The sequence below is a fragment of the Pristiophorus japonicus genome, chromosome 8, assembly GCF_044704955.1.
Source record: "Pristiophorus japonicus isolate sPriJap1 chromosome 8, sPriJap1.hap1, whole genome shotgun sequence".
Lineage (NCBI taxonomy): Eukaryota > Metazoa > Chordata > Chondrichthyes > Pristiophoridae > Pristiophorus > Pristiophorus japonicus.
Window position 1 is genome coordinate 185,672,365 of NC_091984.1, and position 14,381 is coordinate 185,686,745.

Consider the following 14,381-nt stretch of genomic DNA (forward strand, 5'->3'; position numbering starts at 1 on the left):
TGTAGCCTTTCCCACTACCCTTGTAAATCGCACTAAGTCTGCCCCAAAATAAAATCTTCCTAGGTTGGGGATTAGATTTAGGTTTTGGGTTAAGGTTAATTTTGAGTTATGGTTTGGCTTGGGATGAGAGTTACGGTTTGCTTAGAGTTAGGGTTAGGGTTGGACAATGGATTAGCGTGAATTTATTTTTTGTTGGCGGTGGCGACAACTTTATTTCTTTAAAAGAAAGTTTTTATCTTTATGGGGAAGACTGTGTATTGAATTAATTCTTGAAGCATGCTTGATGATTTTGTTGGGGGGGCCATCGTGTTTTATGACATCAGCCTTGCTGCTGCCGCTGCGCTCCCTCAGCACTAGGCATACTGCCATATAGCTCAAGTGTTGCTGGGGTGGGACTAAAAGTTGTGGGTAGGGTGAACAGATAGAATTGATGTATGTAAGGGCTAGGAGCGAGTAACTCCTTCATAATAACTTGCACTTTAATCAGTGAGGTCGTGAAGAAATTGCATAGCTAATACCAAGGGTTTGTACCCTCACTTTACCAAAGATAATGCCACAGTCTCAGATTCACAGCACCGCCCACGATTATTCCTGCTGAAGCAGGATGTTAATATAATCATAAAATTAACAAATATATAATACTATCAATATCCTGTTCCTTTTTAAATAGAGATAAACAGGTTTTAGGAATCGGAAAGGCCATTACAGTTGTACAGGGTATTGGTGAGGCCACACCTGGAATACTGCGTGCAGTTTTGGTTTCCATATTTATGAAAGGATATACTTGCTTTGGAGGCATTTCAGAGAAAGTTCACAAGGTTGATTCCAGAGATGAGGGGGTTGACTCATTGGAATTCAGAAGAATGAGAGGTGATCTTATCGAAACATATAAGATTATGAGGGGGCTTGACAAGGTGGATGTAGAGAGGATGTAGAGAGGATGTTTACACTGATAGGGGAAACCAGAACTAGAGGGCATAATCTTAGAATAAGGGGCCACCCATTTAAAACTGAGATGAGGAGAAATTTCTTCATTCAGAGGGTTGTGGATCTGTGGAATTCGCTGCCTCAGAGAGCTGTGGAAGCTGGGATATTGAATAAATTTAAGACAGAGATAAACAATTTCTTAAACAATAAGGGAATAAGGGGCTATGGAGAGCGGGCAGGGAAGTGGACCTGAGTCCATGATCGGATCAGCCATGATCGTATTAAATGGCGGAGCAGGCTCGAGGAGCCGTATGGCCTACTCCTATTCTTATGTTCTTAGTATGTTCAAAAAACTTGGGTAAATAATTATAACCTTTGTGTCATAGCTTCTGTTTACCAGAGAAGGAGGACTTTGTCATATATAACTTCCTTGCTGCATTGCCAAATTAGATATTCGAATTCCACACTTATCTCCTGTTTGCAGTCAACTTTGCATGAACAAGTTTAGTTTGGTTCAGGCTAACTGAACTGGAGACTATTTCTCGGGGTTATACTGCGGACTGAACCCTCATATACGCCTCTGCTTCTGAGGGAATTTGTGAAATGACAGATATGTGCTACATATGTTTGACTTTCGAACATTGTGGATTGTGGAATCTAGAAAATTAACATTTGTTGCAAATGTTGTCTGTATTCCAAAACATCCTGGATAATTGATCGGTTATAATTCACAAACCAAGGTCCCTTTACTCCTCTATCCTATTTAACATCTTACTATTTAAGATATATTTCCTTTCCCTGTTGTTACTTCCAAAATCTTTCAGTTCACATTTTTCTAGATTTACTGATTTGCCACTAACCTTCCCATCCTGCTAACCTAGCTATATCTTCCCACAGTCTTTCACAATTTTCATTATCTTCCCATTTGGTATCATTAGCAAGTTTCAATATTGGTCTTTCAATTCCTAAGTCCCGATCAGTTATGTTTATAGTAAATAAGAGTGTGGTAACCTAGTGACTATGGTATGAGCTAACAACCTAGAAGTTGTGAGTTCAAGTCCCAGAGTGGCAAGTTCTGAAATTGGTGAACTAATGTCCTTCAGGAAAGCTGCCAACCCCGACGTGACTCCAGTCCCACACTACATGGTTGACTCATAGGCCGGAATTTTGCCTACCTGGGCGGCTCTGGTGCGGGCGGTGTCCATGGGGGGGGGGGGGGGGTCGCGACCCTGCTGCTGGTTTCATCCCGCTGTTGAAAATTAACTTACCTCAATGGGGGCCTATTAAGCCTGCCCAGCGCATTACCCTGGAGCGGGTCTGGTGACGTCATTCATGATGCATTTTCAGCCAGGTTATTTAAAGGGACCATGGCCACATTAGATTTGAAGTTTAATCTAATATACTGCTGTCAGTGCACTATAGCTTTGGAGTGCTGCACACACAGAGGCAGAGGGCTGCACCCAGTTCTCCGATGACTCCCTCGATATGCTTATGGAAGGAGTCAGATCAGGCAGGGAAGTCCTCTTCCCTTCCGATGGGCGGAAGAGACCTCACCAGGAGACCAAAAGAGCCTGGTGGCAGATTGCAGCGGAGGTCAGGAGGATCTGGGTGCAGTGCCCCAAACGTTTTAATGATCTCATTAGATCAGGAAACGTTAGTACAAAGCCACACTCAACTGCATCCAGCTGTGCCTCTCATTACATCCCCATCACTCTGCCTCCCCTACCCTACTCCTGCACATCCTTACTCACCTCCGTCCATCCCTCTCTATCTACATTATCACATCCCTATCTCAGTCGCCACCCCTTACACTCAATCTCATCCTAGTGCAATCATACCAACTAACAACACTTGGGTGTTTTATCCAATGTTTATGTAAAGTTTCTGTTAATGTGGTGTCAAACATAAAAATCTTTATTTGTGGTCTTGGACAGATTTGTGTGCATCTTTGGAAGTGGCTTAGTGAGTTGAAGTGAACAGTGAGCTATAACCGTACCACCCGCAATGGTGATGAGTGTGAAAGGAATAGCTTGATTATTGTAGGGATGCTTTATGGTGTTGCTATGGCATGGTGCTGACCTGGCACATCATGTGGCAGCCATATGGGTATACAGCATAAAGATAACTAAATCTGGCCACGGTGAGGCCATTCCTGGCTTCCCAGAAAGCAATGTGCTTGGATGCTGATGCCCTGTGCCCTGTGCAACATCAGATGATTGCGGAGAAGCTTGGTGTTGGTGCTGCTGCTGGTATGCCTGGTGCTACTGGTGTTGGGGCTCATCGTGATCTGATTCTGAGGACCAAGGTGAGGCACCATAAATGGCACCTATGTTGATGGAATAGCTGGCAGATGAAGTACAGATGACAGAATCATTCTGTCAATGGTGAGAGAATGCTTCCAATGAGGTGACACTGGATGGAGACTTTGCTGGAAACACTTGCAGCCTGCAGAATCTGTGCTGGAAATGTTCTGAGCAACAGCTTCTGCCTGAGGAAAGTGATCATCTGTCAGGTGGGAGCTTTTACTGTACATTTGATGCTGTCAAGTAATCAGCTGGAGCAATGGCCACGGAACTCCTGCCTCAGGTTGACAGATGTGGTTCCCGAGCTGTGTGAATCCCATGGCCATGCAGAGATATTTAAAAAGTAAGTGGGAAAAGGCTTATAAGTGCCGGTAAACTGCCTGATAATCATCTCAATTAGGTCACCAGCCACTGCCGGTCGGCTCCGCAATGACAGACGCGCCTGGGAGAAAGACATGTGGGAGCGAGATGACAGCGGGTTCCCAAGCTACTGTCAAAAATAACTTTCCCGCCCAACCCACCACCGAGTGCACCCGCTACCACCCCGGAAAAATCTGGCCTTAAAGTCTGCAGGGCAACATGGATGGGCAATAAATAATGCCTCGTCAGTGTTGCCCATATCCCAAGAACAAAAAAAATTAAACACTACTCACCACAACTTTCCAATCCAATAAACCTCCTTTTACTCTTACCCCATTGCATTCTGTCCTGTAACCATCTGTCTGTCCATAAGGCCACTTTCCTCTTTCTTTGCTATAAACCTCTTGTGTTGATTCAAAGGACTCAGGCACTCAAATAATTGAAAGTAGTCTAAGCCAACTATACTAAAGTCCATTCTGCTGAGCTCGTAACTTACTTGAAATTATCCAACAGCTCTCTACCTATCTACTAAATAACAACCTGCTCTTAGTTTCCAGAGCCTGAGATTTACATGAATCTATTTTTTTTTTTTTTTTCTCATTTGGCAAAGCTGCATTTATTACTTAAAGCCTACCTCTTTCACCAAGTTTCTGTGCACCTGTCACATATCTCCTTATGTCGCTCGGTGTCAAGTTTTGTTTGATAATGCCCCTGTGAAGCTCCTTGGGACGTTTTACTATATTAAAGGCACTATGGGGCGGTAACTGCTGTTTCTGGACAAAATACCGGGCGTCCAGGATTTACCGCCCGGCCGGTAGATTCGGCTAGTGGTTAGCGTCAGCACAAAAACTTACCGTCCCACCATCCATTTTTAGTGTGACGATGATGTCAATCGTTGTGCAACGCTACGCTAGCACTCCAGATGGCTCTTTCGGCCTTAACGCCTCATTTAAAGCCCGCCCCAGGAAACAGCTGTCCCAGGGTGCAACAGGCGGTGCTGGAGAATCAGACATCATAGTCGTCAATGACTGTTTCGATTGCACACAGCACGCTGCGTGAGGCTCTGAATTGCAAACGGCACTTTTATATGCCATGACAGTTTCCTTACTAGGTCAGTGAGACATTTGAATGGGGGCAATCCTAGTTCGCCAGCATATCATGCTGGTTGCTAGTGGCAGGCGGCTTCAAGCTGGAAGAAGGGTTCTCGGTCTTGTCAGGCCATGGATTAGAAGAGGTCGTAGACGTCTGGGGAGGAGGCCCTACTCCCCCCCCCCCCCCCAACAGGTTTACAGGGACCATCACTCATACCTCCAGCTCTCTGAGGCGCAGTGTGTTAGAAGCTGCACTTCCGAAAGGAAGTGCTGACACAGATATGCCAGCTTCTACATGCAGACCTACAGTCTACCAGCGTCAACAAGACTGCAGTGCCCGTCAAAATGAAGGTGACTGTGGCGATGGCCTTCTATGCCTCCGGCTCCTTCCAGGTAGCAGCAGGGGTCATATGCAGCATCTCTCAACACGCTGTACATAGCTGCATTCGCCTGGTTACAAGAGCTCTCTACACCCGCAGAATGGACTTCATAAAGTTCCCAATGAGCAGGGACAGCCAGAATGAGAGGGTTTTAAGGATTGGAATAATTGTAGGCTTCCTGAAGGTTCATGGAGCCATTGACTACACACATGTTGCATTGCGAGCACCATTACACAACGCAGAGGTATTCAGAAACCGTAAGGGATACCTTTCCCTAAACATCCAGCTTGTGTGCGACTACACGCAGCGCCTCCGCACAGTGAATGCCCTCTGTCCAGGGAGCGCACATGATGCTTTCATCTGGTGTGAGAGCAGTGTCTCACGAATGTTTGAGCGACAAAGGCAAAAGCTGACTGGGTTACAGCCTAGCCAGCTGGCTCATGAGCCCCCTCCGGAACCCTGCCACAGAAGCCGAGCAGCGCTACAATGACAGCCACGCAGCCACCCGTAACATCATCGAACGCTCAAGCAGTGCTTCCGATGCCTGGACTGCTCTGGAGGCAGCCTTCAGTGCTCCCCTCAACAGGTTCATTGTGGTGTGCTGCATGTTACACAACTTAGCCATCATGAAGGGCCAGGCATTGCCAGTGGGGATTGCAAGCCCAGCTCAGGAGGACGAGGACGATGAAGGCGAGCCTGGCGAGGAACCGATTGCAGAGCCACCACATCCACGGGGCAGGCAGAGTGGACCTGCTGCCGCAGCAAGAGACACACATCACCAGCTCATCATTGACCGGTTTGCTTGAATTCTGTCGTCCTGAGGAAGGACTGCTCATTCTATTTCCTGGGAGCCACTGACACTCCCAACGGAGTATCCGGAGCACGAAGTGTCTCCACAACTTGCTGGCCTGTTTCGGCACTCTCCCTTCCCCATTTAACAGTGGGGAACGCAGTGAGGATGGCAGCAGTCATCGTCCACATCATATCACCAAGCTGCTGCGATTCGCTCGAGCCAGCGAAGTGATCAAGGGCACGCGCCACACACTCTGGAACGCCACTGTCGCTGCTGGAGGCCACCAGCCTCTGTGAGTGGGCAATGATGGCCTCGCTGTCCTGAGTTGCACCGACAATGCGTGACGCTGCCTCCGCAACAGTCACAGAAAGTTTGTCGATGCTCTCTGGGATCTGATCCAATGTATCCACGAGCTCACGGTGCATGCCTGTGTTGTCCCTGGACGTTTCCATCAAGTCCAGTTCCATGTATGTCTGTCGTTGAGCAGACCTACTTTGCCAACTCACCCTCCGGAGAGCTGGCCTGCGAGATTCCTCTCTCGCACTGCGTTGCTGTAGGCGACTTGGACCAGGAGCCTCCGAAGACTCAAACCCCGGAAAATTGTCATCGTCCCCAGGTGTCGTGTCTTGAGTCGGGACAACTGGTTGGCTCTGTGGGTTAGTCAAATGAGTTGTCTCAGCAGCCTCGTCATTACCACTATGGCCAGATGCCGCTGCGTCCCAGCAATACTGGCGTGATTGTGGATATTCTTCTGCACGCACAATAAACCAGGCGTATGGTTAGCAGCAGGAGAGGGCAGGGTGACGGGAGGAAGGTGGCATTGCACATGTTCATTTGAAGATCCGCCGCCATTTCATTATACATCTCAATGCAGTCTCTTCAGTCGCGCAATCCATTTACATACCCTCACTACCCGATGGGGGCTCAGTATCGCCCCCAGCAACTGTCCGAGCTGGTGTTCCTATAAGTGCCGACACCCGTTCCTCAACATCAGTGAGTGGCAGAATTTGAGGCGGACCCCAGTCTGTGCACAGCTGCTCCCTCCTGTTGTGAGAGTGCTTCAACTGCAAAGAGAAAAATAGTTGGGGTTCAGAAAGGGTTCCCCTCCTGTTGTGCCACATATGCCTACCATACTTCATTAGGTGAGACTGCGTGGATGTTCTAATGACTTCAATCTGTGTGGATGTTGCATGAGCTTTTTGAGCGATTGTTAGGAGGTAAGAGGGATGTAACGTTGGGGCTGCAGGTGATCTTTATGAAACCCATAGCAACAGTGGGAGTGTATTGCGAGGAAGGTTCTCAATGATTAAGGACCACGTTTATGTGCATCGATCATTAGGAGGCAATGGGTAGAGAAGTCATCCTTCATCTTTCTTATGCATTGAAACCCACCCCACAGATTAAGACTTTTGAGAGGGACTATATGCATGAATGACTTCAGAAAGTGTCTGAGATTCATGATGGAAGGATAGGAGGCATACATAAATATGAATGGGACTCACCCTACGAACCTGGTAAGGTTGTTGAACTTTTTCCTACATTGTGTCCCAGTTCTGGACAGTGCCTGCTGCAGAGACCTCCTGGGCAATCTCCTTCCACAGTCTTTTAAAGATTGGTGGCAGCGGCCTGGCTCCCCCAGCAAGATGGAGTGAGGACCACCTCCTCTCCACAAAGTTCACTAATGCCTCAGTGACCACATTTGAGAAGTGCCTGGCATGCGGCCTTCCCTCCTGCTCCTCCATCTCTGGAGAAGTGGCTGAAGTGGGGCGGTTCATATGTGCATGGGTGCAGGAAGTTGCCGCTTCGTGAATTAGTGTTGCGCCCGGGGGGAGAAAACTGCGCATGTGCAAAATGGCCGCCTCCTTTACCACCGCGAGTTTCGGCTCGGGCGCACAAAGTCCGTTGTGCAGTGCCTGAGTTAATGTCAACGCTACTCCATCTTAAATTTTGGCGAGTCGAGGGCACAAACTAATGCCACAAAATCCTAAAACCAGTTAGCCTAACATCTGTGGTTGGGAAAATGTTGGAATCCATTATTAAGGAAGCAGTAGCAGGACATTTGGAAAAGCAAAATTCGGTCAGGCAGAGTCAGCATGGATTTATGAAGGGAAAGTCATGTTTGACAAATTTGCTGGAGTTCTTTGAGGATGTAATGAACAGGGAGGATAAAAGGGAACCAGTGGATGTGGTGTATTTAGACTTCCAGAAGGCATTTGACAAGGTGCCACATAAAAGGTTACTGCACAAGATAAAAGTTGACGGGGTTGGGGGTAATATATTAGCATGGATAGAGGATTGGCTAACGAACAGAAAACAGAGAGTCGGGATAAATGGTTCATTCTCTGGTTGGCAATCAGTAACAAGTGGGGTTCCGCAGGGATCAGTGTTGGGACCCCAACTATTTACAACCTATATTAACGACTTGGAAGAAGGGACCGAGTGTAACGTAGACAAGTTTGCTGATGATACAAAGATGGGAAGAAAAGCAATGTGTGAGGAGGACTCAAAAAATCTGCAAAAGGACATAGACAGGTTAAGTGAGTGGGCAAAAATTTGGCAGATGGAGTATAATGTTGGAGGTCATGCACTTTGGCAGAAAATGTCAAAAAGCAAGTTATTATTTAAATGGAGAAAGATTGCAAAGTGCCACAGTACAACAGGACCTGGGGGTACTTGTGCATGAAACACAAAAGGATAATATGCAGGTACAGCAAGTAATCAGGAAGGCTAATGGAATCTTGGCCTTTACTGCAAAGGGGATGGAGTATAAAAGCAGGGAAATCTTGCTACAGTTATACAGGGTATTGGTGAGGCCACACCTGGAATACTGCGTGCAGCATTGGTTTCCATATTTACGAAAGGATATACTTGCTTTGGAGGCAGTTCAGAGAAGGTTCACTAGGTTGATTCCGGAGATGAGGGGGTTGACTTATGAGGAAAGGTTGAGTAGGTTGGGTCTCTACTCATTGGAATTCAGAAGAATGAGAGGTGATCTTATCAAAACATATAAGATTATGAGGGGGCTTGACAAGGTGGATGCAGAGAGGATGTTTCTACTGATAAGAGAGACTAGAACTAGAGGGCATAATCTTAGAAGAAGGGGCCGCCGATTTAAAACTGAGATGAGGAGAAATGTCTTCTCTCAGAGGGTTGTATATCTGTGGAACTCGTTGCCTCAGAGAGCTGTGAAAGCTGGGACATTAAGAAACTGTCTATTTCTGTCTATTTATTCAAACGATAAGGGGTTATGGGGAGCGGGCAGGAAAGTGGACCTGAGTCTATGATCGGATCAGACATGATCGTATTAATTGGTGGAGCAGGCTCGAGGGGCCGTATGGCCTACTCCTGCTCCTATTTCTTATGTTCTTATGAAATCGCAAAAGCCCAAAATCGAGCCCTATATAAATGCAATATGTTGTTGTTGTAGTTAAATTTGCAAGTGGTGGTGTTCCAAGGCATTGCTGCTCTTGTTGTTCTCAGTGGTAGAGGTCACAGGGCTGGACAGCGCTGTCGACGTAACCTTAGCAAGATGCTGCAATGTATTCTGTAGACCAATCATTCTGCAGTCCAATACACCAGTGTTGGAGGGGGTGAATATTGGGTTCAGTGGCTGGGGCACCAATCAAGTGAACTGTTTTGTCCTGGATAGTGCCGAGCTTGAGCAGACTTCAGGAGAACATAAACAGACTGGTGAAATGGGCAGACACATGACAGATGAAATTTAATGCAGAGAAGTGTGAAGTGATACATTTTGGAAGGAAGATTGTGAAGATGCAATATAAACTGACGGTGGCAGGACAGGTTGTTAAAAAAACATACAGGATCCTGGGCGTTTTAAATGGAACCATAGCGTATAAAAGCAAAGAGAATATGCAAAACCTTCATAAATCAGTGGTTAACCTTCTGCGTTTTATTTCCATTGTCGCCAATGGAAATAAAAATATTGCGAGATGTAAAACGGGTTGCCAATTCCCTATCATCCCGTTTTATGCTATCGCACAAAGTTTAGATGTAACTTTATAAATGCGATTCTATAAGTAGAGTAGAACTGACACTGTACAGCAGAGTAAAACATGGTATTAATAGCATTATTTAAAAGGATAACTTATGTATTTAGATAATATGAGCAAACAATAGTTTGCACATGCTTAAACGTTATATGTAAAGCAGTGCATTTAGAGATTCTGATCTGTGTACAGACACAGATCCTCCTCTGTCAATACCTTGTAATCTCATAATGCAGGAGTATTTTCAGTGGGACTGTACACTGGTAAAAACTCTAAACGTCTCCGTAATCTTGTAAATTGAAAGTGAAAGAGTGAGGACTAAAAATTGGGTTGCTTAGTGCCACCCATTAGCGCCCAAGAGGGCTGTTTGTGCCTACCACGAACTTCATTGGTGGTTTAGCAGCGGCGCTATCAGTTAGCGCCACCACTTGGTGACGTTATGAGTGTGCAACGCCACGTTAATGCCGCGATCCCGAACTTCACTCCTTTCGCCTGCCGTAGCGCCTGCCGCTGTCACCCACAGGGAGAGTAGGCGTTGCGTGGAAGCTCCCAGGGATATTATAAAGCAGGAGTAGGTGGGTGTTCAGTGTTAAATATTTTAACATTACTGTGACTCTGTGAGGTCTGACATACTGTTGCTGATGTGTCCAATGCTCCCTTCAAGTTTTTCTCATTTTTTGGGTGGTCCAGCTGATGGCGCTAGGATGCCAGTTTCCTAGCGCCAGAACTTCATTATCCCTGCAGCGCTACCGCCCCGAACGCTCTACGTGTAGCGTGTAATTCTTCCCTTAGCGCTCCAATCCCCTCTTGTGCCGCTAATTGTGAATATCCCGGTTGGAGATGGTAAACATTGCCCGACACTAAAGTTAACAACCAGGCCTGAGTGTTTGCAGTTGTATGTTTAAAGTTGTAGCTTGGTGGACTTTTACTTCTTAGATAACCTTCTGTATAGCAGTTTAGTACAATATTACATGATGTGTGTTTGTGAGGGCAAAGCAGTGCCAGCTGTAGCTCAGTGGGTAGTACTCTTGCCTCTGAGTCAGCAGGTTGTGGGTTCAAGTCCCACTCCAGGGACTTAAGCACAAAAATCTAGGTTGACTCTCCAGTGCAGTGCTGAGGGAGTCAATTTGTTTAATGGTTGGATTTTAGGTTTTTCGATTTTCAGGGCGAAAACTGAGGTGAGTTGGGAAGTTACCGGCCAGGAAAAGGTTGCGCTTTAGTAAGGAATTTTCGCTATCTGGGCCCTGCACCAGGATGCTCAGCGAGAAGGGAGGCATTGTACAACTTTCGAGACGCAAAAATGGGAAACTCGCGAACTAAAGGAAAAAAAACACACAAACATTCCCAAAACATTGCCCACCCCACTACAACACAAATCGCTAAAAAAATTCAAAGAACAAACACTCACACTTATCTTTACAACACTTTACTGTCCTCCGCGCCGCCGGCATGGCTGGACAGCTCTGGTTTCCCAGGCGATCATCGTGAGGCGCGATTCCAGGCGTACAGGTCGGGTACAAGTCAAAACTCGGTGTCGCAACGAGAGGTGTTGCACACCCGGCGCAGCTGCTCCTGGCGATGCTGCTCAGCACCGCCACAAAACCCAACCCAAAGCTCGCGACCAGACGCAGGAGACCTCGCCGCCCCATTTCACGCCGCTCCGGGGCGAAACTCGGAGCGCAAAGGACCGGAAAATCCAGTCCAATAACTGTTGCTAAAACACATTAATAAAAAGACAATCCTAAAATAGAAAAATTGCATAGTCAAGTGTGCACAGAAACTTCTAGAAAGGGCACATAACATTACTAAAATTGCTGACTATATAGTTGAATTTTAGACTGCTTTGAGGCACTCCTGCCAACTGAGTCCGGGAATCCTTGCTAGGAACACCTGGTAACCTCACATATAATGGGTGATGATTGTAGACTTCAGTATTGAGTAAATCACTCCCTTATTTTCTAAAATTCTCATCTTTGTTTTCGCCCCTCATATCTCTGTAATCTCCTTCAGCCCCACCACCCTCCGAGATGTCTGTGCTCCTCCAATTCTGGCCTTTTGAGCATCCCCGATTTTAATCGCTCAACCATCGGTGGTCATGCCTTCAGCTGCCTATTCCCTCCCTAAACCTCTCCGCCTCGCTACCTCTCTTTCCTCCTTTAAGACGCTCAGCTGTTGGTCATCTGCCCTAGTATCTCCTTATGTGGCATGGTGTTAAATTTTGTTTTATTATGATCCTGTGAAGCACCTTGGGATGTTTTACTACATGAAAACGCATATATATACAAGTTGTTGTTCATATTAAATTGGATGGTGTTATCGTCTAGCAATAGGAGCATTATCCTATTTAAAGGACATTTGTGTTTCCACTGATAAGGTGAAGCTGGCCTAGCCTTTTATGGCTGCAAAGTCTCATTCCTGTAATTAACCAGAGTCTGAGGGCAGCCCGAGTTTAATTACTGTTTAGGGAGGGAGATTTGCAAATTGGAACGTACTTGTAGATTTCAGATTGCAGGCCAAGATGAAAAAAGCTTGAAATGACTGCCGTTCCTTCGTTCTTTTTTCTATATCTTTGATGTTTTGAAGATTGACAGATGCTGTCAAACATTTGTATAGATAGATTTAATGCAAAAAAAAATTTAAATTGCAAACTTTCCATGAACTGCTGAATGTATCTCCTGTGACTCAAGGTGCTGTTTCGTGAGTGGTCCCACAGGTCTCTTTAGCAGATTTGCTGTTACACCCCATTCATGGAGTCAAACAGCCTGCAGGCACTCATAGTCACTGCTCACTCTTCAATAGTGGCTGGCTGCATGAGTTACCTGAAGAAGATCAGAGTCCACAGAGCAGTATCCCAGTATGGGGTCAGTGCCTCTAGGAGTGTGGAGGAGGGAACAACTGGCAGAGAAAAGGACAAGAAAGAACAAAAGTACTGTCTAAGATATCCCGTTTGTATATACTGTCTGCAGTGCGCATTGCCATTAAGCCTGCCTTGCCTGAATGTACTTTCTCAAAGTTAGCACCAGATGCACTGATCTCATTTCTATACAACTGAACCATTTCTAATATAAGTCACTCTATAGTATAACCCCGATTCCCTTGCTGATGAATCTGTCTCATTTCAACTGCAGGGTGGAACTGGAAAAGTGGCTATTTATACTTGCTCAGATGCCATGAGCATAACTTCAAAGCAGCTGAATGTGTGCAAAACTTGCTCACCTTCATTTGACGCAAAGTGACACTTTGTCAATATGCCAGGACCTTCTCTGATGTCTTGTGTTCTTGGTGCAGAAACGTTACCTCAATTAGGCAACATTGCTTACCATGATGATAGGTAAATGTTTTCACAATTTGTCTTTCAGCAAACACTGGATTCAGGTCGGATTGGTATTGCCTCCCAGGCTCTTGGAATTGCACACGCAGCCCTGGACTGTGCTGTGGACTATGCTGAGAAAAGGATGGCATTTGGCTCACCGATCTCCAAACTCCAGGCCATACAGGTAAAAATGGACTGCAGTTATTCCCACGCAGGCTCTCCCAATCGTCCACCATACAATGGGCCCAAGTTTCGAGCCGCACCTAGAACGGCGCAGTCCCGACCTGGACGCTCGTTTTTCGCGCCACAAAGTGCGCCTAAAAAAACCCTCCGTATTCTCCACCTCCCTGCAGGTCCTCTGGCCCTCGGCGCAGTCAGCAGGAGCTGTAGGGGGCGGAGCCAGGACCCTGCACCGAAAACAGTGCCGGGACCTCTGCACATGCGCGCTACAGTGGGCACGCAAGTGCAGTAGCTCCAGGCCCCCGAAACTGTGTGGGAGGGGCCCGAAGCACGCAGCCCCTAGCCCTGGCCGAATGGCCTCACTGGGGCTATGTGAATATGGCTCCTCCCACGGCCAGCTCCTGCTTCCTCCCGACCCGACTCGACTCCCGCTTCCTGCCTCCGGACCGGAACCGACAGCCGCTCCCCCCCCCCGCCCCCGGACCCGACCCGACACCCGCTCCCCCCCCCACCCCCGCCCCCGGACCGGACCTGACACCCGCTCCCCCCCCACCCCCGCCCCCGGACCGGACCCAACACCCGCCCCCCCCCCCCCCCCCCCGCCCCCGGACCCGACCCGACACCCCCCCTCCCCCCCCCCCGCCCCCGGACCGGACCTGACACCCGCTCCCCCCCCACCCCCGCCCCCGGACCGGACCCAACACCCGCCCCCCCCCCCCCCCCCCCCGCCCCCGGACCCGACCCGACACCCCCCCTCCCCCCCCCCCCGCCCCCGGACCGGACCTGACACCCGCTCCCCCCCCACCCCCGCCCCCGGACCGGACCCAACACCCGCCCCCCCCCCCCCCCCCCCCCCCCCCGCCCCCGGACCGGACCTGACACCCGCTCCCCCCCCACCCCCGCCCCCGGACCGGACCCAACACCTCCCCCCCCCGGACCAGACCCAACACCCGCTCCCCCCCCGCCCCCCGGACCCGACACCCGCCCAATACCTATCTCTCTATAATAGGGGGGAGGAAAGGGGGTC

General features: G+C 48.2%; 1 protein-coding gene across 3 annotated transcripts in view; it reads left to right on the plus strand.

The window, feature by feature from the left end:
- Nucleotides 1-14,381, plus strand: part of acads (acyl-CoA dehydrogenase short chain) — a 246,413-nt gene that overhangs the window by 172,931 nt on the left and 59,101 nt on the right. For all 3 annotated transcript variants that reach the window (XM_070886307.1, XM_070886309.1, XM_070886308.1), the window contains one exon: nucleotides 13,221-13,358. In XM_070886307.1, coding sequence (XP_070742408.1) covers nucleotides 13,221-13,358 — 138 coding nt within the window. The remainder of the gene's footprint in view (nucleotides 1-13,220; nucleotides 13,359-14,381) is intronic.